General features: G+C 33.1%; 1 protein-coding gene across 1 annotated transcript in view; it reads right to left on the bottom strand.

Annotated features, from left to right (window-relative positions):
* LOC126770071 (ras-related protein Rab-37) overlaps positions 1-5,631 on the bottom strand; it is an 80,967-nt gene extending 75,336 nt beyond the window's left edge. Inside the window, exon 1 of the mRNA XM_050489222.1 lies at positions 5,367-5,631. Coding sequence (XP_050345179.1) covers positions 5,367-5,372 — 6 coding nt within the window. The 5' untranslated portion in view covers positions 5,373-5,631. The remainder of the gene's footprint in view (positions 1-5,366) is intronic.
* Positions 5,632-25,863: the final 20,232 nt, after the last annotated feature.

Genomic DNA, 25,863 nt, shown 5'->3' with positions numbered 1-25,863 from the left:
ATTCAGAAGTTCTCTCTCCAGTATCATAATCCAATGAGATAATAAATACGAAAAGACTGGAAAGAGGTCAGGCGCAGCATCAACAGCTTTACATACTTTCTGGGGTACATAGCATCGTAGATCCCATAGTTATTGGCGCATTAACGGTGTATGGTATGGTCAATATTTCTTACAGTGCCAATTTATATGGGTGGTGGTAATCACTTACCACCAGGTTGCCAGTACCCCTTATCTACTAGAAAAAAAAATAAAAAATGTAAAGACTGCCCACTTTCTCACTCCAGGGTGCTACTCAGAATTTCTTGTCAGAAAATGCCACTACCTTATTTTCCTCACTCGGCTTAAAATCAGGAATCATCCTGACCGATTTCAGCCACGGCGGCCAATTTTAATAGAGATTGCGTCAACTGCGCAGAACACTGACTCTTTATTTCCTCACTCTATAATCCGATGGACGGTAATCCGACACGACCGGAAAGAGTTCAGGCGCAAATTCAAACGGCTTTACAGTTACGAGGAGTGTATATATTTTCAACTTACAGACTCCGGGCTGCTACTAAGAATCAACAACAGAAAAATCCAATAACTTTATACTGGCCCAATCTGGGGCTTGAACCCAGGATCTCGGAAGTGGCCTTATATCTAGCAACACGACTAACGAGGCAGTCGAATAAGCTAGCCACTAGACAGGCCAAACTCAAAATAAAATGGGTGGATTTACATTTTAAGTAAAACTTTTCGTATTAGGAAATTTGAATCTTTGATAGAAAATCAAAGTTAACTCAATAATACACTTCAAAAGATTACTTAAAGGTCTTTTAAAGGCTTTCACTTTTTATTACATTAACTTTACCTGTAAAAGCTTTTACGCATTGAATATGTATTGGTTAAAAAACGAAAACGACGCATTGTTTATATTTAAAAGTATTTATATATTGAATTAGTTTTTCTAAGTTAAAAAACACAATAAGATTTCTTAAATGACTTATTCATTATGTTTAAAAAAAATTGATTTAACTTACAAAGATTCAAAATGTGCGTTTATTTTTTATGTTACAGCGCCATCTCTCGCATATACTCGGAATGTCAATCTCTATCGCGACCATACGTAGTTGGAACAAAACCATTTATAACTGGTACAAAAACTGTAAATACGTTTCATCGTCAAAATGTTTGTTTTAATATTAAATATTTACATATTTTATAATTTTTTAAAAATGGAGATAAGCATGTTGTCAAAAATTATCGTGGAATATCAATGTTATCTATCATACCTAAATTATTTGAGAAGATTATTTACGATACTTTGTTTCCTTTAATAAAACCTCTGCTCATTACCCAACAACATGGATTCGTAAATAAAAGATCAGTTGAGTCTAATCTTGTTGAGTTTCTCGATGTTGTTCTTTCAGCCATGGAGAGAGGACATCAGGTTGACGCTGTGTATACCGATTACTCAAAAGCATTTGATAAAATTCCACATACGCTATTAATTAAAAAACTTGCATATACTGGTATACACGGCGATTTGCTGAGATGGATAACGTCGTATCTCCTTGACAGAACTCAAGCAGTCGCTGTCAAGGGACACATTTCTAGTTTTGTCCCCATAACATCTGGGGTTCCTCAAGGCTCTCACCTCGGTCCCCTATTGTTTAACATTTTCATTAATGATATACTAAAAAATTTTCAAAATCCTGACATACTTCTATATGCCGATGATACAAAACTATTTAAAATCATAAAAAGAAGTGATGACTGCTCAAACTTGCAATATGATTTGGATATTTTAGTGCAATATTGTTCATCTAATGGCCTACATCTTAACTTTGAAAAATGCAATGTAATAACATTTTCTAGAAAAAAAAATCCAATTTTATTTGATTACACAATTTCCAATCATTTAATTAAGAGGGTAACCGAGGTTAGGGACCTAGGAGTGCTTCTAGATTCTAATTTATTATTTGACAGGCATGTGAATAAAATTATCGCAAAAGCTTACAGTATGATGGGTTTCATATTTCGCCAGGGAAGAGACTTTAAGCATATCAATACATATAATGTGTTGTATAACTCGTATGTAAGATCTAATTTGGAATTCGCTTCAACGGTTTGGAATCCACAATACTCTAAGTATGTTATGGCTATCGAAAATGTTCAGAATAAATTTATTAGAAGATTAACGCGTAAATTTGGGTCCAATGCTATTAATAAGCTTAATATTTTGTCGCTTGAGAAACGCAGGGAATGCAAAGATCAGGTTTTTCTTTACAAAATTGTAAATAATTTTGTCGATTCAATGTACTTAGTCAACAACATTTATATCAAGTGCTCACATTCCATTGCCCGTTCAAAACATACCTTTTATGTCCCAATGTGTAGAACGAACTATGCTAAAAATCGCTTTTTAGTAAGAGCATGTGACAATCATAATAAACGCTACACTAGTATAGATATATTTAACGAAAATTTATTTAAGTTCAAAGAAGCTCTAAAAAACTGTATTTGTCAGTAATATACTTATCGTTTTTTTTTTTCTGTTTTAAATTATTTTTAATACTTTATTCATATATCTTAATAAATTGTTAAATAACTTGTTATCGTTAGGTTCACTCCATGTTTGTTTGTATAAGTGGAAACTTTGTTGGCTTAAGTGAAATTTATTTTGTTACTAAATTTTATGTATTATATTATGCTGTATGTTTCCCAAATAAATAAAATAAAATAAAATAAAATAAAATAAAGAAAATTTAACAATTCTAAGTTTTTTTACCCTTATTAGGTATTATACAAGATATATAGCTATATATTTGTACGGAAGTATAATAAAAGCTTAGAATGAGTTACTTTCGTCTAAATGGGAAGATTACAAAAAAATAGGTCAATGTCAAACGCATTCAACTGGTGGCGCCGAGCGACCCCTCGTCTGAGTTCGAGTTATTGTACTTTAAATATTTATATACCATCGAGTTGAAAATAGTGTCTTCTGTTGTTCAGTGTTAACTTTGTCTGACTTTAAATTATGCGATAAAATATTTTTTGTATAAAACCTATTTTTATAATATGAGATCAGTAGCTGGTCTGGCGAAGGTATCACCTGATGGTAAGTGGTCACCACCGCTCAGACACATTGGTATTGTAAGAAATATTAAACATTCCTGACATTGCCAATGCGCTATCAACCTTGGGAACTAAGATGTTATGTGCTACTCACTCTCCAAACCGGAACACAACGATATTAAGTATTGCTGTTTACTGGTAGAATATCTGATGAGTGGGAGGTACCTACTCAGACCGACTTGCACAAAACCCTATCACCAAGTAAATAAAGGTAACCAAGTAAAATTGTCGAAGTATCAAATAAAGGTCCTGTGCCTGATCTCTTTCCGGTCGTGTCGGATTTGCCGTCCCATCGAATTATCTAATATCATTCACAGTGAGGGAATAGAGAGTGAACCTGTGCTTACGCACACACATGTGCACTATATATCCTTCATAGTTTGCTAATTTCTACTGAGATTACTTTATTTCGAAATTCGGTATTTTTATTTTATAATAACATCATTATGACTAAAACTTTACATCATAAATAATAAATATAGTATTACACATAAATGTATGTTTTCAATGTTAGATACCACATTTATATATATCTAAATGATTTTCTACCACATTCTACAGCGTTCAAAACGTATACGCGCAATTTAATCATCTAACTTCGCAGCCGGATGTTACGGTCGGAGACATCCGTTCATGTACAATAAAACTGTAAACGATAAGCGGCCGATCGATCACTCGTATATAAAATCTAGAATATTCACTTGGAATATATTTCACTCAGCCTTGAAGAAGGAATAAGCCAATAATACTATACAATAATATTTATTGTATAGTAGCAGTATTTATTGTTCTATCATGAATACTATGAAAATATGACATTTGTTTTCAACTGGCCCGTTGGTGCTGTTATCAGTAACCCTCCGCTCTGGGGATGCGGATTCGATTCTGATTCGAGTTATACGTACAAAAATATGTATATATATTATTACATTAATCTAAAATTATATATATGAATATGAATATCGGTCGCCTGTTACCTATAACACCACAAAGTTGAATACCTAAGAAACAGACGACCGTGCTGAAAACTAAAAAAGATTTTATAAAAACTAATTGAAACCTTAAAGAATGTATATAACATTACGTATTTCAAAATACCATATTCACCGAATATATTGTAATGAATATGTATATTTTTAAATAGGAGTTTTTTTACGAACAATATGATTAACTGTGTCTATCTCCATTTTCACGTGTAGATACTGAGTGTCATTTAAATTAATTTATTTCATTCTATGCACAAAAAAATCATATTTAAATTTTTAGTTCAGTTAATTTCGTTAAATTGTAAAATTTCAAAAACAAAATATGACACGATCAGCAAAAGAATAGTTTGATAGTAATGTATGAAACCTAATTTCATTTTGATAAGTATATTATTATAATATAGATACTTAACTTCACAAAATAATAATTGAGTGTATTTAAAAAGTATTGATATTAAAGTTTACGTATAATTTTTACGTCATTCGACCGAAACGTGATTCGACCTATAGGTACCATTTTACTAATTGGAATTATTCGCCTGACTTAATAATGATAATGCTAATAATTAGTTGAAGCTGTTACGGGCGTTCAATAATTCATATTTAGAATGGCTTTTTTTTTAATAAAAATAACTTGGCACTAATGAATACGAATGCTAATAAATACTTAAAAAAATAAATTTTCAACTTCCTTAAATATATTTTATTGTTAATCTATTATAATATTGAATAATAAAATTAACACACACAGATACATATACAGATAATAAATTAAAATAGACGATTATAATTTTAAACTGAAGCGAATAAAAGTAATTTAAATAACTGAACTTATATAAACACATATTGCGATTAACATAGGTATATAAATACTAATATTGTGCTATATATCGCATTAATTTCGGCTGCCGTGACATATAACGTCCGATAAGAATGATAAAGAAATCATTTCATACAGCCAAGTTACGGATTTCAACAGCTGTCATTAATTCATACGTTTTATAATCAATTCGCACAGTGTAAACTCAACTTATTATTTTTTTATTATCGCGAATGTCAACTAAGCCTAAATAAAATATAATTTCTTTGAATATAAGTATCTACCTACCCAAGTTTATTTAAACATCTATAGCTTTTAAAAAAGTTCTGTCAATTTGATTAATATTATATAAACAATAATGTATATATTCACTTAACTATTAAAACATATGGTTATAGATAATTAATCGTATTTTTTTAATTAAAAAAAAAAAAACTTACGCTCATTTCTATTCGGTCTCACAATCCTCACTCATTTATTTCACGTTATTGTCACGGTCCGTACGATATCATAAATAACCGTGTAATAATATAAGTTTGACACGCCACATTCTCGCTACTCGACACGAAATACACAACTGAAACGAATGTTCCACGAAAAAAACTTCAAAACACATCCGATGATAAAAAAATCATTGAATTTTATAAGAATGCAATAGTTTTATCAATATATAATCACAATAAATGCACAAAATCACTATTATCACTAAAAAACATGACATGTCTCGTTCAAAATCTCGTTTTTTGAGGTTATCCGCGGATCGGTAAATGTAGGGCACATAACGGAGGGTGCCAAAACTTTAAGGTTCAAAATTGCGTGACGTTTTGTGTCTGTGTGTAAGGATTTGTCTCGACGTATTCTAGTGACTGTCTACGTATCGGTTGTTTATATGTGTGGAGGTGAGCATGGGCCTGTGTACGTTAGATCTGATATACTAGGTATATAATAGCCGCGATTAATCTCGAGATAACTGTACAAAAATTTGATTTGTATTTTAGAACAATATTAAAATTAAGTATTATATATTTTTAACATCGAAATATGACAAATTTTTTTTTCATAAAGTATATTCTTAAAGCTTAGTTATCTTAAAACATGATTTAGTTAAATGAAATGAATTTAATTGTTATTAATGTAACAAGTTATCAAAGGAAAATTTATGAAAATATATCCCAAGACACATTTTTAAGAACTCGGTCGTGTATATGAATGGTTGGAAAAATCGATCGCCAACGTAGCTTGAACGGGAGTACTAACGTTTTAAAAGTCACTCACGTGAAGTTTAATTAAAAATATATCGTTTTAATACGAAGTTTTCGTATCGTATAGAAAAAGCATTTGCGGTGAGTTTCTTTCGAGTTTGGCAGCGTAGTAAAACTTTAAAAATAGTTTCATGTGTGTGTTAATTAAACACACATATCAAAAAGTTCAAATACCACGCTTTGGTTCCTACATGGAATATTATAGCAAATACCACCTATAAGCTGTGGTGTAAAGTGCAAATTTGATATTTAAAAAATATTAAACGCGTTTTGGGTTAAATACAAATTGCTTGAAATGAAAATAGTAGACAGTTAGAGAGTGAGAGAGATAAAAATATTGGAACAATGTTAGCGATATAAGTAATATTTGAGTGTACGTATATATATAATGAAAATATTAAATATGTCATGAAATCTGTAGCGTGTTAGTAGGTACATCTGAATATTGATTTTACAATTTTATTTTATTTAATCTGAATAAAGATTATTGATAACAACATAATACAAACATAACATAACAAGCATAATTGCCATCTAAATTGTCCTATAAGGAATATGATATAAAACAGTAATCTAAAATACTATAAATAGATAAAAACTATAAATAAAACGCCCACATTCAAATAAAATGAACTTCATTACCATGGTAGCGCTTCGTTCTTGACATGCGCTGACCGGCGAATCGATGGAAACCGCTTGTTGTTGTTCCCTCTCACTCGCACACAATGCTCTTCATCTGTCAACCTAAATGTCATTTCGACGCGCGTTTAAACGTGAATCGCGCATGCGTGCGCCATAGTTCGCATACGTTTAACTAGATGGCGTTACTAGTGACAAAATAGAGAAGTAACGTTAAACCACTCCTACTTTTTGTTATTTATTATAATTAGTTAGGTCGGAGCATAACTACCGTAATCAATCAAAGTGTCATTCGATTACATTTATAAAATGGATGTTGAAACGTCCCGTTTTTCTTTATAGGCAATGCAATTCTAGTACTTTCTCTGCTAATGTATACCTACATATTATATTCTATCGATGACATTTCTCTCTGGTAAATTAAGCTCTTATTGATGCTGAGGTCAGAACTGCGACTCACGTGTAGGCACTAATTGAATCGAGCATCGTTTGTAATGGATAAATAGGCCTTTAATTATTATAATAGACATCGGATGCGCGGACACAATGACTAACAAACAACGTAATTAATACTGTTCTGACCGTGTTGAGCGTTTTTAACGATTAGTTTGTTGTTGTTTTTATTTTGAGTAAAGTAATGTTAAAGTATCATACTGTAAATGTCATACGTCTGCGCAAAGGTCCGCAATCCTCTAAGGGTGAATGTTGAAAGCTTATTCCACCACGCCTCTCCAGTCAATCATCCGACATACGGAGTTTTCCTCACGATGTTTTCCTTCACCACCACACACACGGGTTTGATTATAAACAGAAATTTAGCACACGGTAGCCCTCAATAGTTCTTGCCTGGTTAGGCACACGTGATCTTCAATTCAAGTATCCTATCTACGGGGTCTACTGGAAACCAGTGCTATTAAAGGTACAAGGAGCAAAACACTTTACTGCCTATGTACTCACTGCGTTTGGGCTCAGAGCTTGATAGCTTCCAGAACTACCTAACTTTCAGATTATACAACTGGTCATAAATCGCAGATGATGGTACGACGCCACTGTCAATTTTGCCACTGTTATTATACTCTATAAAATCCTTTATAAAGTGTCTTTTTTTAAGTAAATAATTAAAGTATTTTAAACTTAATTATACAGGTAAGTAAAAATGTTTTAAAAAATATTATCAAAATCAATTAAATATATATTCTTAATTATCATTAAAACAAAAGTCAAACTCAATAATATACGTATGGATACACGAATTCCCACAAGCTGAATCAAATCGAAAGGCCTTTGATTAAAACGATTCTTGCACAAAAGCCGGAAGCACGGGCTAAATGCGGACCAAAGCCGGCTAACAAAAACACAATGAAAGATTAAAAAAAAGCCCCATGCATCCGAGCGACCGCCTACCGCAGCCAAAAATAAACCTCAACCACGAACCGCAGTAACGTTTCATTTTAAAATTTTAAACAAAATTATACCTTATGCTTGTAATTTTAACGTATATTTTATTTTATCATTCACCTGAGTGTTAAAACTGTTTAATGTTCGGTCCAAATACGTTGTTTACATGCTGGAAGAGGAAATTATTCAGTGAACGTCGAGTCAAGTAGAATTATCAGTGATCTCGAAAGATCGCAGAGGTACCAAAATGTATCGTATTCAGTCTTATTTCTAGGCCTTTTCTTATAAATAATAAGTTATTTACCACTACTAGACCAGTTGTCATAAGTACAAAAATATAACTAACATCGCGTATATTATTTTTTATATTCGATAGGCTGATTGACTGCCCATAGACATTGGTATTGTAAGAAATATTAACCATATCTTGCATCACCAATGCGCCACTATTCTTGAGAACTATGATGTACTTAGTGCCTGTGATTCCACTGGCTCACACCTCATAATATTATCGAAATTCGTCATTTATTTTTTTATTAAATATAGAAAATTTGTACAATTTTTTTATGTGGTTTTATAAACGAGCTCTTATTTAAGTTTGTCAACATTAACGTGATAAGTTTAGGTAAAATGTTTTAGATCGCGGATAAATATTTTTATAGTTTCATTCTCCGAATAAAGATTTTAACTATTTACCAATTTAATAGAATAATTGGTATATAAATAATATAAGACGCTAAGGTAAGCAAGTTTTAATCTCATCGTCTTTATTTAACTTGTTTTTTTTAATTTGCAGCAACCTTTTTTATTAATCCACAGTGCACAGTAGAACAATGTTTGGTTTTTACTGCACTAATTGTTTAAATATTATTAATGTAATTAAATACGTATAACTAAGTAAAATGGAAAATAAACAAAATAATTTAAATAAATGTTGTTTCTTAGGATCTTTGTCGAGAAATAACAAAAATATTTTATAATAGACAAGGCCTTTTTATTTGTTATATACAAATATAATAGATGAAGTGTTTACCTATAATTAAATTCTCCTGAGAAATTAATTACCTTAAACCAGACATACATGTATGAAATGTATATCATTGCATGTAGCTTCCTAATTTGTAAGTAATTAATTTGAAAAAAATACAAAAGGTAATTGAACTTTGTTTCACCATTAATGGTATAATGGTAATTGTATTTAAAGGTCACGAACTGGCAACATTGTAAGAAGTGAATACAATGTGGGGTGTGTAGGGGTAGTAAATAAATCCGTACCTTCGTATCGTATGGATTAATCCTGTTAATCATGAACGAGTTTTTTTATAGTAAGTGAAGGTCACTTATCGATTTATGGTGGGTGCCTTCTATTCCTGGCGCAATTACACTGTGTATCGTTTTAAACGTAAATAAGGTTGTCTTTACAATGTCAGCAAAAATGCTTAATCATTTTTACAATAATTATGGTTATGACAATTTAGCATCATGTGACTCGCTTATATGTCCAAGTTATTTATAACTAATACAATGTAATTTTTCAGACACATTAGTACCTACTGTTTCTACCCGCATTGTAATATCCCTTGTTCACCGCGCGACGCCGCATTATGCCATGATTACTGAGGGGAGACGGGATCATTATTTGAATTGTATAAATCCATCATAGCACGAATAAAGATCACTGACAATTACTCTTCTAAACACCTATTTTTATTTACGAATATAATTTTAAATGAACTTATTATTTTGTAATAAATAAATCTATACAAATATTATAATTGCGAAAGTATCTCAGTCTGTATCTTCACGGCTAAGCCACTGAACCGATTTTGATTATATTTGGTATAGAACAAGCTTGAATCCCAAGTATACTTTTTTAACATTCGATTGGTAATGGTGAGCGAGTCACCTTTGATACGCGCATTGACTTTGCTCAATGGTGTTAACTCATCACCTGCTATTTCGCAAAACGGTAGCGGAATACATACAAACTCTAATAATTAAGTGAATAAGTGTATTAATTAAGTAAGTAAACGCTTTAGGTTCAACCTGTAATGTTTATTTATATTTTGTAAATAAATGAATAAATAAACATCATATAACACCCTAGCACGCGGGTTAAGCCGCGGGAGAAAACTAGTTATATATCAAGAAGTCACGTATGCTTATTAAAGTTATTTGCGTGTACACACTGGCTCATCCAACTGCTATAATGAAAAAACTAATGTACAGTATTGCTGTGTGGAGTAAAGAATATCCTCCCATTGTTTATATGAAGGACTCAGAGTTTCAAGCGGCAACACTTGGTTTTGTTGTGTTCTGGTTTGAAGGGCGAGTGAGCCAGCATAAATAACTACAGGCACAAGGGACGTTACATCTTAGTTCCCAAACGATGCAGCGATGTAACGAATGATTAATATTTCTTATAGTGCTTATGTCTATGTACTTGGTGTTGAATATAAAAATAAGGTCCTCCAGACCGATTTCGGCCACGGTGGCCAATCTCTAGAGAGATTAGCCTACTGCGCAGGAGATATTATAGAGCACAAGTGTGTGCACGACCATGTGCACTCCCTATTCCCTAGCTCTTATAATCTGATGGGACAGTAATCCGACACGACTGGAAAGAGTTCAGGCACAGTATCAACGGCTTTACATTTTTCCTGAGGCACGGAAGTGTACAAACTTCCAACTTCCAGACCCGAGCTGCTACTAAGAATTTTCTGACTGAAAAACCCACTAACTTTTTATTGGGATCGACCTGGGAGTTGAACCCAGAACCTCCGGATCAGCGGCCTTATATCTAGCCCTAGACCAACGAGGCAGTCGTTGGTTTCGCAGTTTTTTTTTCTTAACATAACATTTAAACTAATTAATTGGTAAATTTAAAAGTTAAAGTCAATCATTCCATCTACCTTCGTGGCTCGCAGATTGTCCAGGAAATTCTTGGACTGCACGATATTGAAATCACTCAAGCCTTTCAGCCACTGTTCGTTGTTCTTTGTTTTAATTAAATATCCCTTCACCGTCACGCTCGTTATAGATTAAATAATACGGGAAACATGCTAAATCAATCACGAAAAATATGTTTTGATCAATAGAGTTGTGTGTCAACATGCACGTGTGTGTGTGCGTTGTTCATGGCTAAGATTCGAATAGGAATTGCAGTGAATGGCACCATTTATGTAGACATTTTATTCAAACATTTTAATTCGGATTTTTTTTGTTTTTCCATCGCATTGTTTCGACAGTTTCAACCTCGTATTGTTTGCTTCGTTTTAAAACATGTAGCGGTTTTACCCTTTAAACACTGAAACTCATGTATTTTTTCACAAAAGAAACAATAGCTAATGGTAGCGTTTCTTTTTTTTCTAACAGAAGTAGAAGGCTATTAGATATACAGGTTTTTTGAACGATCCCAACCATGGTATTAATTATGTTAAATATGCATTACGATATGTTAATTTTGAAATTTCATAATTTTTTAGGAGAAATTGTGTACTTTTTCCGGACTTTGTCAGATACCCATTGGATATTTTAGATTGGATACGGGTAGAACAAGACTTATTATCGTGGTAATCTTTGACGTCCCCCACGTTTCAATAGATATGATGATGATGATACACGTATATTATGACCGTGATTTAATTCACATCGTAAACTTTGCAACTTTTCCCCACAATATTATCTAATGTTACCTTTATATGATTATATATCTAACTTCCGATTCATTTTACCCAAACATCCTCGACCAATATAGTTATTTGTGAACGTCTGGAACGGCTATTTAATTTATCTATATAATTACTTATTATAAGCCATTAAAGATAGAAAAAAATAACCATCAAACCATATATATACTTACATAAAATAGAAAATGTTCAATCAGCCATGAATTAATTTATCAATTTAATATCTAATAAGTAGATGTGTGTATTCCACCAAGCGGCATTGGAGCAGCGTAGTGGAATAAGCTCCGAACCATCTCTTCAAAAAGGAGAGGCGTTAGCCCAGCAGCGGGACAATTTACTGGTGGTAGGGCTTTGTGCAAGCTCGTCTGGGTAGGTACCTACACTCATCAGATATTCTACCGCAAAACAGCAATACTTGATATTGTTGTGTTCCGGTTCCGGAAGGGTGAGTGAGCCAGTGTAATTACAGGCACAAGGGACATAAAATCTTAGTTTCCAAGGTTCGTGGCGCATTGGCTATGTAAGCGATGGTTGACATTTCTTACAATGCCAATGTCTAAGGGCGTTTGGTGACCACTTACCATCAGGTGGCCCATATGCTCGTCCGCCTTCCTATACTATAAAAAAAATCGCAGGCTGTTACTAAGTAGATAAAATATTTGACACAATATTGTATCGAAATGATCAATATTTCAAATTTAAGGATAAATAGTTTTTTGTAAAGATTTATGCAAGCCCTGTATCCAAGTCTGGGTAAGTATGTACCTGCTGGCAACACTTATTAATGTTGTGTTCCTGTTCGAAGGTTGCACAAATGAGTGTAACTACAGGCACAAGGAACATAAAATCTTAGTTTGCAAGGTTGGTGGCGCATTGGTGATGTATGTTAATATTTCTTACAGTGCTAATGTGTATGGGCGGTGGTTGGCCCATTTTGTCGGCCTACCTGCTTATTTTCAATAAAAATGAAAATACATAAGCTAAAACATAAAAAATACGCGTTTGAAAAACTTTAAATTATGCATTATTTTATCGTATAATTCATTAAAAAATATATATATGGTCTAGTAATAATTCATTTAGATACTAATATTACATATACTTACTTAATTTTAAATTTTCTGAACTAATTATAAAATTAACTCAAACAATTACGACTCCATTCATAGTTTACTCGAAACAATAACATTTCGACATTTATGACGAGACAATCCATTTTTATTTTATCACTTTATCATAGCTGTTCAAAAATTCTGACATAAATTAAAGCGTTAATCATAAATAATTATACCTAGTCTCAACATCGCGACGGCACCAGACCGCGACAAGGTCATTCCGTCGTACGAGGGGAGCCGGCAACGTCGCACGAGCGAGACGGAGACATCTAGACATAGAGTGTCATAAGTTAAAAAGAGACGACAGTATTCCTATTGTGCATTCAGTAAAGAACGGATGTGAAGTGTGCAACTCGTGACCCGCGAGAAAGCAGGCGCCGATACGAGCCGAATTTGTAAGTGTATAAATTAGAAAGGAGATTTTATATCGCTGCGCGTATTTTTTTTTTTATTTTAAGGATGATTACATCGCATCTGATACGGTATAACTGCTTTGCATTTATAGCTATGCTACGTCAGGGGCCGAGGAGATAGCCGTTTAGGCCTAATGGACGCCGCAATTTTATTTACCAACCTTATTATTGTTAATCTTACTTAAATTTATGCCTAACTTTTTCTTTGGTGCTTGTACACTTAGATTTTGAATAATAAACATTTTTGAATAATCAAATATAATGTTAAAAGGAATCGTAAATCGAGAACTCAAGAAGTTTTTTTTTTTTTTATTTATGATTACCTATTTGTTTTTTATTTTATAATTATTAAAATTGTCCTATAATTGCACGACAAAATCAATCTCTATTTCATTAATGTAAAACCCGTTCCGTCAAGCTTAATTGATTTGAAACGTATAGAATCTCGCATTTAAGGTAATTTATTTTTTATTACCTATTAATAATAATTGTATTCGCATATAGTCCCCTTATTTTCTACCTCTTAACTTCATTCTTAGTTATGTATCCATCTGATTAGATAGGTAACCTAATGCTTGGCCCTATTTGTAGGTATTTATAGCCTATTCCAATCGAAAAATTTATATAAATAAACAAACCATAGTTATACGTAGTGCATTTGCACTCGCTCTGCTATATTATGCACTAGAATCAGTTCTTGATTATTATATCTTTAAAAAATAACAATATAATGTCCTCCAGACAGATTTCGGCCTCGGCGGCCAATCTCGAGAGATAAGCCAACTGCGCAGGACATATTATAGTGCACAAGTGAGTACGCATACACAGCTGCACTCTCTATTCCTTCACTTTGCGAATCCGATGGGACGGCAAACCGACACAACCGGAAAGAGTTCAGGACCAACGGTCTTACGTGTTTTCCGAGACACGGGAGTGTACACACTTCGAACTTCCAGATTCCGTACTGCTACTGAGAATCTTCGACAGAAAAACTCAATAACATTTTATTACACTGTCCTGGGAATTGAATCCAGGACCACAGGGTCTGCGGCCTTACATGTAACCACTAGACCAAGGAGGCATCTTTATTTATAATACTATTATTCTATTAAATACTTATATCAACTATAATTATACATCTAAACTTCTATAACAACTTCGCCGACATTCAAAACATTAATTGGCGAGTCCACAATGAAAAACATAAATGATTGAAGCTTTTGACCAATGATATCACATCAATGCTATTTTATTTTATTTTATTTATTAGGTTTACTTACAATCACTTACATTAATACATTTACAGAAAACAATACATACAAACTTACAAACTTATTATGTAAGTGTAGAGAACAATTAAAAGTAAACACAACATGCGAAAGAAAAATGGAAACTAGTTCTTATATACAAAAAAAAAAACAGGAAGAAACATAAAATAAAAAATATATAAATATATGAAACAAGTGATACTCATAACTATTTATCATTCAAGTACATATCAAAATTGTTTATTTGTTAACTTTTTTTTTTTTTTCGTTAACTCCTCTTGTGATTGGTATATAGGCTGTACATCAGTTGATTAAAAAATTGTATGATGCGCACGTTACAATAGAACAGTATTGCATTCAAACACTACCTTGAAATTTCAATCACATCAGTTCATACTAACAATCAGCACTAAATGTCTAGGAGAGCAGTAGATGGTTACGGAGAAACTTGGTGGTAACCACCTCACTAATTATTTCCCGCCATACAGTAACATTTTGTATTGCTGTGATCGTGTACGAAGAGTGAGTAAGCCAGTGTAATCACAGGAACAATAGATATAACGCTTTAAATCTTGCGGTTGCCGCGCATCGACGGAATAAGAAGTGGTTTATACTTCTAAGGTCGCTTCCTAGTTCCCACGGCTTGTGGTTACACGCGCCCTTAAAGCTACTCATTGGAATACGAGGGGCACTTACAAACGAATCAGTGTCACCTACATAATACTTCACATAGATTGTCTACGGAATCTGGCGCGTCGCGGCCACTGCAATCACAGGTGTTGAGAAGCCAGATTTCAAGCGGCATTCTATAACTGAAATTAACGTTATCACCAGCGGGCAATTTTCACGTATGTCTCCCAAAAATAAATTGGGCAAAAGGCATTTTTGTTTGTGTAGTTAATAGTTATAAATACATTGAACTAAGATAACAATGGCATCTGAGCTGTTATATTTATAGATTTTTTTTTTTCATTAGATTCACGCAACGAATACACATGCTTGAATTTAACCAACATTATTAAAAATAATGAAAAAAGCAATTCTAAGTATTAAACTGATCTATTACATTAAACAACACATCTAAAAATATTAATTGTCATTATATAAAAAATATAGTTAAATTTCTTGCTTACTAACTAAGCAATTACTATAAAATTTCACAATCTCATGTATACATCCGAAACAGCCTGTGAATGTCCCACTGCTGGGCTAAAGGCCTCCTCTCCTCATTTTGAGGAGAAGGTTTGGAGCTTATTCCACCACGCTGCTCCAATGCGGGTTGGTGGAAGTATAGTGGTAAGTATCCCCGCCTGTCATGTATACATACCATCTCATATTACCACAATAGCATCTACACTAATTAACACTAGAATAATAATTAAATCTAGTGTTATTTATTAATGGCGAAATTGTCAGCGTCAACTAATCATATCCATTGCCAAGTTGCCGTTTGCCGAATAAAGAATTTCTCAGATAACATTATTATATTATCATATTAAATGTGATCAATTTAAATACAAATATTTACATGTTTAAGCTATTTAAATAAATTATATAATAAAATATATACGTATAAGCATTTTTACGTTTCTACATTCGAATTGGTGATTCAAAATAATATGTAAATCTTATTGATAATGTAAATTTATTGTGATGTTGATCATACAAATATTAAATCCTCATTCATATATTATAGTTCCATTTATTTGAACCTTCACGCTTAAGACAGTAAACATAACTCACGATGAATATTTTTATAAATATTTTTCAGGAGTATGAATTTCTGAAGAAATTATAACATTAATTGTATTAATTTTAATATTATCTTTTTTTAATATACGATATAACTAGAAATTAAATCTTTATAAAATTATTTAATGCTGCTTTATCAATTTTCCTTCGTTTTTTTTATAAAAACAATCTTTCCAAATTCCAATAGTATAATTATTACGTACCTAAACTTAAGCAACGCTATAAAATCTCGTCATTTATATTTCCTACGCTGAATTAACAAGACAAGTTAAGTACGTTGGACAAGACAAAATAGATGATGGTATTATTATATTAAAATACTTAATTTAGTATAGGGTACGCTCGTTTATTTAGCAATTAGTAATCGATTTATTATTTTTAAAAACATAAGCAATTACTTTAATAAAACTGTTTTTTTTTTTTTTAAATGATCAAAATTGTATATAAAAAAGTTTAATGAATTGAAAACAAATGCAATATAAGTAAGCAGTGTAAGTTGGTGATTTTTTCATTCCCCTTCTCTCTCGAATAGGTACGTTTTATCGCGTCGGAGCTACCAGGAGCGCAGAATCGAGTAAGATATACACTACAGTGGATATACAGCGGCAGGCAACACGTAGGCCTAAACGACGGGCCGGCGCCGCTCTGTCGCGGTTTCCGAACCAAATATCTTTCTTATAAAATATCCATTAAGTAAATAAATAATAAATATAATTTATAAAACAAAATTATAAATATATAAAATATATTATTTGTTTTAGCTTTTTAGATCACTTATCTAAAGCATATTTATAATAATTTAAAATTAAATATTATTATCAGAGATCTCATTATTAAAATATGTTTGTAAAATATAATAGTAAAATATGTTTGTAATTGGACTTTTGCATTTTTCGTTTTGCTAAGGAAAAATGAAAGAATTCGTTTAAACGGTCAATCGTACCTACCATTCCTACTAACCTCTAGCTAACTTAAAAGATTTTTACATTATACCTACACCATAATATTAGGTAATTAATTATCTTTCAAAATAGCACCCAATAACGCGTAATTTAGATTTTTTTCATGGTCACCGAAATATTGATATAAAAAAAACCGAATGGCGGCAAAACATAAACTATTTTTAGTTTATAATTAATGTGACTTGAGTGGAGTGAAATAGGTGTATAATATCGATGTTCACGTTTAGCCAATTGGTTTTACAATCAGCAATTTCATAAGAAAGAGCCTAATAATAATCAAGTTTATCCAATAACCTACCTGCGTACAATTTACATTCATTTAGGAATAGCTAGGTTGGAGTGCGAGAATTTCCTATGTGAATGAAAGAGAGGTACGAAATAGAGACAAAGTTATGTACTGGTAATGGTGGCAAAATGCATTTGAGTCACATTGGAAGAAAGAAAAGGATTCTGGACTCAAGTAGAGTGGCGGGTTGTATATAAAGATTTGCCACAAAAAATGACCGTCCCTTAAATTTTAGGAAAAATATGTTTTCTATTGTTACTTACTTATCGGTTAAATAAGAATAGTTATATAACTAATGCGTTTAGAAAACTCGTGTATTGTTGATCAGAATGTAACAAAAAAATTGGTATAGTTATCAATTTTTTGGCAAAACGCCATGAGCACGCCATTTGTTGAATCTGGGTGAATAAATATTATAGACTGTGGACGTCTTAAACCGGAGAGATCAAATTAGGTATTATCATCAGTAATGAGGAAGCAGCGACAAGGTAGCATAAAAATAAAAAGGATAACATGACAAGTTAGCTTTTTTTATAGAATAGGAAGGCGGACGAGCATATGGGCCACCTGGCATCACATTGGCATTGTAAGAAATGTTAACCATCGCTTACATCACCAATGCGCCACCAACCTTGGGAACTAAGATGTTATGTCCCTTGTGTAATACCAAGTACTGCTATTTTGCGGTATAATATCTGATGAGTGTGTGGTACCTACCCAGACTAGATTGCACAAAGCTCTACCAACAGTCCAGAGAGTCAGTCAGTCAGCTCCGAAGCCGAGCGCCACTACTACGTACTAAGACTACAAATTATGAACAATGCTACCAATACCTACGTACCTATTTGTAAATTGAGTACTAAGGTGTTTTATTTTCTTTTTCCTGATTTCGGTGTTAACTGACTAGGCTATCATGAACCACTTTGGGGTTTATAGGGGCATTATAAATTTTAAATTTTAAATTTTAAATTATAAATAAATAAAGATTTCTCGTACCACCAAACAACTACGATACTTAATTTAATTTATGCAATATCCTCAATGTCTCGATCCGCGGCTATATGGTTTTTTTTTATAGAATAGGAAGGCGGACGAGCATGTGGGTCACCTGATGGTAAGTGGTCGCCAACGCCCATAGATATTGTAATAAATGTTAACCATCGCTTACATCACCAATGCGCCACCTACCTTGGGAACTAAGATGTTATGTGCCTGTAATTACACTGGCTCACTCACCCTTCAAACCGGAACACTACAATACCAAGTACTGCTGTTTTGCAGTAGAATATCTGATGAGTGGTTGGTATTTACCCAGACGAGCTTTCACAAAGCTCTACCACCAGTAAAAATAAGTAGAGTAGGTAATTACGGAAATAAATTAGGAAAAAATTAAAATAAATTGAGTAAGTGGGTAGTAAGATAATAAGTCTTGTAAGTACCTTGTTACAAATATTAATATAAAAAAGTCAAAATTGTAGTTTTTATGAAAAATATAATAATAATATTGACACCAGGTACCCACAGACACCTACCTGTGTATCTAATAAATACATTTCCTATTTATAATACCTATTAGTAGGACTAGGAAAGTCGGGGCGTTGATTTTCAGGGAGAATAATAATTTGGTTTTTAAAAAAGATCAAAAGAAAACGAATATTATTTGTTATGTTGAGTGAAATAGATTATTGTACGGCAGCAATTCTCGAGGAAAACTGTCTAAGCCTGAAGACCATATTATACACAGCACAATTGTACAATCACTTACTTGATGATAAAGCTTTGTGCAAGCCAGTCTGGGTAGGTACTATCCACTCATAACATATTCTACCGACATATAGAAATATTTGCAATATTGTGTTTCGGTTTGAAGGGTAAGTGAGCCAGTGCAACTACCGGTTAATATAACAAGGGACATTACATCTCAGTTCCCGAGGTTGACGGTGCATTGGCGATGTGGGGGCATAGTCACCACTTGCCCGTTTGCCCGTCTGCCTACCTATTTTATAATAAAATCCTCTTTTCGACAAATCCTATACGCCAGAAAAACCCAATAACTGTTTGACATGACAACGGGATTTACAGCCTTGCATTGGATTTAGGTTTTTAGTCTGACCGTTATTTATATATGACCCGTATGTGTTTACCTTTATACTATACATTAACAAAATAATTATAATTTGGTATTACCAGTATGACCGTAAACAATTAGTGGCTTATTTAAATTAATACATATGAACATACTTAACTCTATAAATACATGATGATGATGTTCTTCTGAACAATTTCGACCATGGCGGCCATTCTCAAAAGTACCCAAGTGTAAGTATATATAGTGTAAGTGTGTGAGTGCACAAGTGTGTGCGCAAACATAAGTGCACACTCTGTTCTCTGACTCTCATAATCTGATGGGACGACATTCTGACACGATCGGAAAGAGCTCAGGCGCAGGACGAACGGCTTTACGTGCTTTCCGAGACACGGGAGTGTACCTACATATTTTTCGACGGAAATAACTTTTTATTGGCCCGACCTTATTTGTACCCAGAACCTCCGGGTCTGCTTTACATGTAACCATTAGACCAACGAAGCAGTCCAATATGAATGAATATAAACATAATAAGAATTTAAAATGTTAGAAACAAGAAATTATCTCGTAATTTTCATTGATTTCAGATTACTTGCACCTCGTTAACCAATTAGTTAGAAGGACATGACGCATATAAAAACCATTACTTAAGTATGTAGAAACCTTTGGCATAGCTACCGCCGTATCAGCCGTATCATAGATACGGGGTCCCCTAGGTACAGGGGTCCCGAACCCGAGTAAGCAAAAATTCGTAAAATGTTATCCAAAGTCTCACTTGAAGTGTAAGACCCTTAGCTAAATCCCGGGAATCCCGGTATCAATAGGAACATTAGGTAAATCCTGTTGTAAATGTTATTATTCAGTTAGTCTGTGAATATTCCACTGCTGGGCTAAGCCCTCCTCTTCCTTTTTGAGGAGAAGGTTTAGAGCTTATTCAACTACGCTGCTCCAATGCGGGTTGGTGGAATACACATGTGGCAGAATTTCAGTGAAATTAGACACATGCCACATCCTTACCACTGGGTCATCTCGGCTTATACGATATTATTCAAGCGTAATTAAAATTAACGGTGATCCGTCGATGACGTCCAACCACGAGATGGCTCTACGTCCGTTTGACGTTCCGCCAGAGTGTCATAACAGAAAAAAATTATGCAATCACTCTCGTCTAAAATTTAAGTCTATATCGTTGACGACGCCACAAATTCGTCGTCACATTTTAGATGACCTTTATTTTATTCTTGTATCTCCGAGCGCAAAATACTTGTATTGCTAATATGTAATATAATTTAATAAAGAAGACTCATCAATTATTTTATTTTTTATACTTTACCGGGATGGCGGTGCACCAGGGGGCCATAGGTGAAAGACCTATGGCCCCCTGATGCACCGCACCGCCTTGCCCTATGATGACTTCGCACTAGCTATGTTTTTTTCCATTGTAAAAACTCATCACGTAAGTGTATATATTTATAAATAAAACATAATATAAAAAGTAACTACCTCTAAACGCCTCACAGCATGCCAAGGTCATCAGAAATTTGGAGGATATTCTACCACTCTGTTGCAGTGTGGGTTGAAAGAAACACAGCCTCTATGTTCCAATATTTCAATTGATGCTGGATCATTTTCTTTGAAATTTCCTTGACCACCGTTCAATCTACTGAAACAAATTCAGCAGTGAGAAATCAGTGGTGCTTGCCCGGATTTGAATCCGCTATCTTCCGTTTAACATTTACGTATTACACCCACTGTGCTATCTCGGATCTCCTATTATACCTTTTTTGAAGATAACAATGAATGAGCCATTTTCTTTCAGACCTCAGTATCCTTTTTTATTCTTTAAATCAATACAATAATCATAAAACCTACTTACCTACAATAAGAAGGCATACAATCCACTAATATGTAAAAAATATTAACACACCTAAGAAGCACTATTCCTTTTAAATTTTAAATAAAACTTCATTAATCAAAATAAGGTCGTCCCTATATAGAAACCATACTAAAATGAATAACCAGTTTTATATTAAAATTACATAAATCCTATCGCGTTTTAATTACGGCCGAGCTTAACAAACCGGTTCTGTTTCAAGTGTAGCATTGTGTTAAACTATAAAGTCCCCAGTCAAACTAATAATAAAATGACTTGTGGCTCGTGTTAGGGGCGTACGGAGGCCCCTCCCAAGGCGGGCCCGAATATCGCTCCGCCCGTAATACGCCCTATGGCCCTTCACGCCACACCCATCAAAGGGACTGCAATACAAAAGGGATCGATATTTTGTTCATTCTTTTATTTTCAACTTATAAATGAAACTTTAATATTATTTATTAAGAAGTACTTTCATTAAGAAACTCGAAATGTTTTGTCAAAATATAATGCATTAAAGATAGACCTTATGTATTAAATTTAAGTTCAGTAAATAAAGAAAGAATGATATTCATATTAGCGATGGAAGAGCTTTACTTACCCGTATATTTATTTTACAAAGAACCGTACTTTGTTCAATAGCATTGAAAGCTTAATATTCTTTGCAGAGCAAATTTAAAATAGTGGTGATTACACAAGTACAAGCCAATTAACTACAGTAAAACTATTCCGTAAAAACATATTCGAAACTCACCGCTGAAGTCTAGAAACTTCAGAAAATGACATGTGACATTGACCGTTATAATTATAACATTTCAAGAATACACGCATCAAAATACACCATAAGCCGGTTGTCAACAAAACATTTAACCAGTGAGTAACGAAATGAGTTCTTACAGAAGAGCCATGCTGGTAGGTACCTACGTGTTCAATGTAACAAGAGACATAGACCAAGTTAGAGAGATAAAAACTTTATTGCACTAAGTTACATTAATTACGTTTTAATAATTAACGGATAAATTGATATTAATAACTATTCCGTTTAAGCCCCTATTAAGGTTAATATGGCTATATTCAAGTTACCAAAACTGTAACAATATTTTTTTTATTCTGACTGTTTGTCTGTTTGTATAGTATATTTAAAACTGCTAACATTAATTTCCTTACTTAAGTCGATGGGGCTGTTTACAAAAAACCAAAATCAACACAATCATATTTTATCTTAAGTCTGTTTGCCTACCTGTCTGTTCGTCTGCCTGTTTGGGGTACCTAATCTTTAAAACGGGTGAAAATTACAAATGTAAATAGTTGGATTTGTAGGGATTACCCAATAGTTTTCGCACAGGGCTTCACCCGCGTGTGAAGGGGAAGTACTTTGTCTTTCTCTGTGCTCCTAGTAACGTGTATGTAAAATTTCACGATGATCAGTTGATTAGTAAGATGAATGTGTAACAAACAAACAAACAAACTTTTGCATTTGTAATATTGGTGAAGACTTCAAATCGTCGCTCAGTGTTATTTTCATCAAAATCGGTTGAGTCTATGAGAAAGTCACCTAACAACCAAAAACATATTTCAGTACAGTTCAATAAATATGTAACCTAATAATTAAAAACGTGTTTTTTGTACTTTACACGTACCTACCTACATACGTATATTACAAATGAAGGTAAACATTTTAAATGATACCATAATACCAAAATTTTTACTCTGAATTGTATGCTAAATATATATATATACAGAAGTGAAACTGATTTTACAAAACCTCAAATTGGTATCTTTAAAAAAAAAGCACAAAGTCGTCCAAATTGATGTATTGCACACATTTAACAAATCGCAAGTCGCACCGATAATCAATTAATTACTTTACCTTTCTGACCAACAAAATGGCGGTTTTAAATTAGCGCGCGTCTTTTTTTTTAAAGCAATACTATTTTACGGATCAAGGAATCTCCTCATATAATTTAAAAAAGCAGGCATAACAATTCTCACTTATTTAAAATACAAAATAAAAATACTTTCGTGTAATTGAAATATAAAAAACAGTAATTTAAACATGTTTTTAAAATACAAACTATACCCAATCAGTCTGCAATAAGCTGTCATTAGTGAACTTAAGCATGATTTAACTCATACGCTTGAAAGTATCATATTGCTTATGTAAGCTATGTAAAACACGAGCCCTACATCAGACAAGTACAATTTTGTCAAATTGTAGACAATGTTTTTTTTTTGTTTTCGAGTCTTTTTGCTAATTGTATTTTTTGATAAATTATTTTGTCGTCATAAAAATGAACAATGTGTATTTGAAATACGAATATTGAAAGTCAATTACGCGTTATATAAAACTAGTCTAGCTACCCATCCCGGCTTCACACAAGTACATAAGTCGTTTGTATCGTAATAGATATAACCACACTGGTTTACGCGGTGCATGCAAATAAAATCCTGTCGGCATATTTTTTTTTTTTTCGAAATCTTCAACAAACACATTTCAGCTAATTTAAATAAAATATTAATGTATTATATACCTAAATATTCCTCATGAATTATTCCGTTTATTGGTGATAACCGTATGAAAATCCGGTCGGTAGTTTTGAGTTTCACGTGTACACACAGACGGATAGACGTGACGGGAAGACCTTGTTTTATAATATGGTATAAGGTATAAGTATATGTAGGTAAATAATATAGTTTCAGTAGATATCGTTTATCTTACGAGTAAGTAAGTGAATAAAACTAGAGAGTGTATGATTGTACGCATCAATCAAAGAACCTACAAGTCTAATTAAATAAAATGGTGTGAGTATCACAGTACTCACGAGAATTTATGTGCAAACATGGAAGCTCATCTACCAAACTTACGCACACATTAAAGTACTTACAATAAAAAAAATACGCTGACGTCATCTGACGCTCAAAATCTTACGCTGAAATCATCTGACGCTTGAACTCTCCACCCCTACCGTGTACCGAGCGCTAAAATGTTTTACACATCAAAAATGTTTGCGTTAGATATTTTGAGATAGACATAGTAAAATATGAAAGTATAGGTGTAATTTCACGCTAGGACCTTAAGGTCCTAAGGTGAAGTGGTTTTAATTGATAAAAGAGTAAACATATTTAAAGCACTATCAGGGAAAAAAATAACATGATAAATTAGTTTTCAAGGCAATCGCTGCTAACATTGGCAATCATAATTTAATGCCGTGAATCCAACAAAACATATTCAGAGAACCGTTTGCAACGTCAGACGTCGTATGGACACAATACCTTTCCTTTTTAAAACAATAGTTTATCCTTTGTTATACATTTAGATACCTGCTAACAAAAACTGCCGTTTATTAAGGTCCTAAACACGAAAGTAGCTTCCGCTTACATCTTCTCTATTAAACTATTATTATCTAGTTATTCGTATTTCTGTAGCTCATTACTAATACAACACAATAAATAAAATAAAGCATTCAAACGCCTGGCCTTATCAATTGTTACATTTAAGATTCGTGCCCTTCGTAAAATTGCCGAACATAGCCGAGTGAGTACCGACGCGAATGAGCAGCGACGTTGGGGATTGGAGACGGGAAACTACGTCGATAGATGTCGCTCTCTGTTATTGCGGTAACTTTCATTAAAACAAAGTAGGTCGGAGTTTAGTTTTTTATTGCACTAGAAAAAATGTAGATTAAAAATACAAAATGTTCTCTGGATCATATGTCAAGAACGATCAATAAATCTTTGATTATGTTTAAATATGAATTTTTATGACCAAAATCGCAAATTTAGGTAACTACTTTAATTTTATTGTAAGTTACTTGCAGTCGGTTTATTTTGAGTTGCTATCTAAAATATTTACCGTAAGTATATCCTGACCCAGTGGCTTGAACACCATTAAATATAAGCGAAGATCCTGACCTGGCCATGCACCTCTGATTATTCATGAGCTCTAATTGTGCTTATAATTCATCTCGTGCATTACGATGAGGGAAACCATCAAAACATTAAGTACCTAAGATTTACCAAATTATTATTACAAAGTTTTAGACGTAACTAAACCAAATTACTTATTTTAGTTATATACCTACCTGGGTGCCTATTTCTAGAATATATTCCAAGACATACGGACTCTTGTGCATTGTGCGTAGTATTTACTACTGAATCTAATACAGGCCTTATACAGGCTTATGAATAAAGGAATAA

The sequence above is a fragment of the Nymphalis io genome, chromosome 8 (genome assembly GCF_905147045.1).
Source record: "Nymphalis io chromosome 8, ilAglIoxx1.1, whole genome shotgun sequence".
Classification (NCBI taxonomy): domain Eukaryota; kingdom Metazoa; phylum Arthropoda; class Insecta; order Lepidoptera; family Nymphalidae; genus Nymphalis; species Nymphalis io.
Note: the sequence above shows the minus strand (reverse complement) of the source record. Positions and strands in the feature narration are given on the sequence as shown.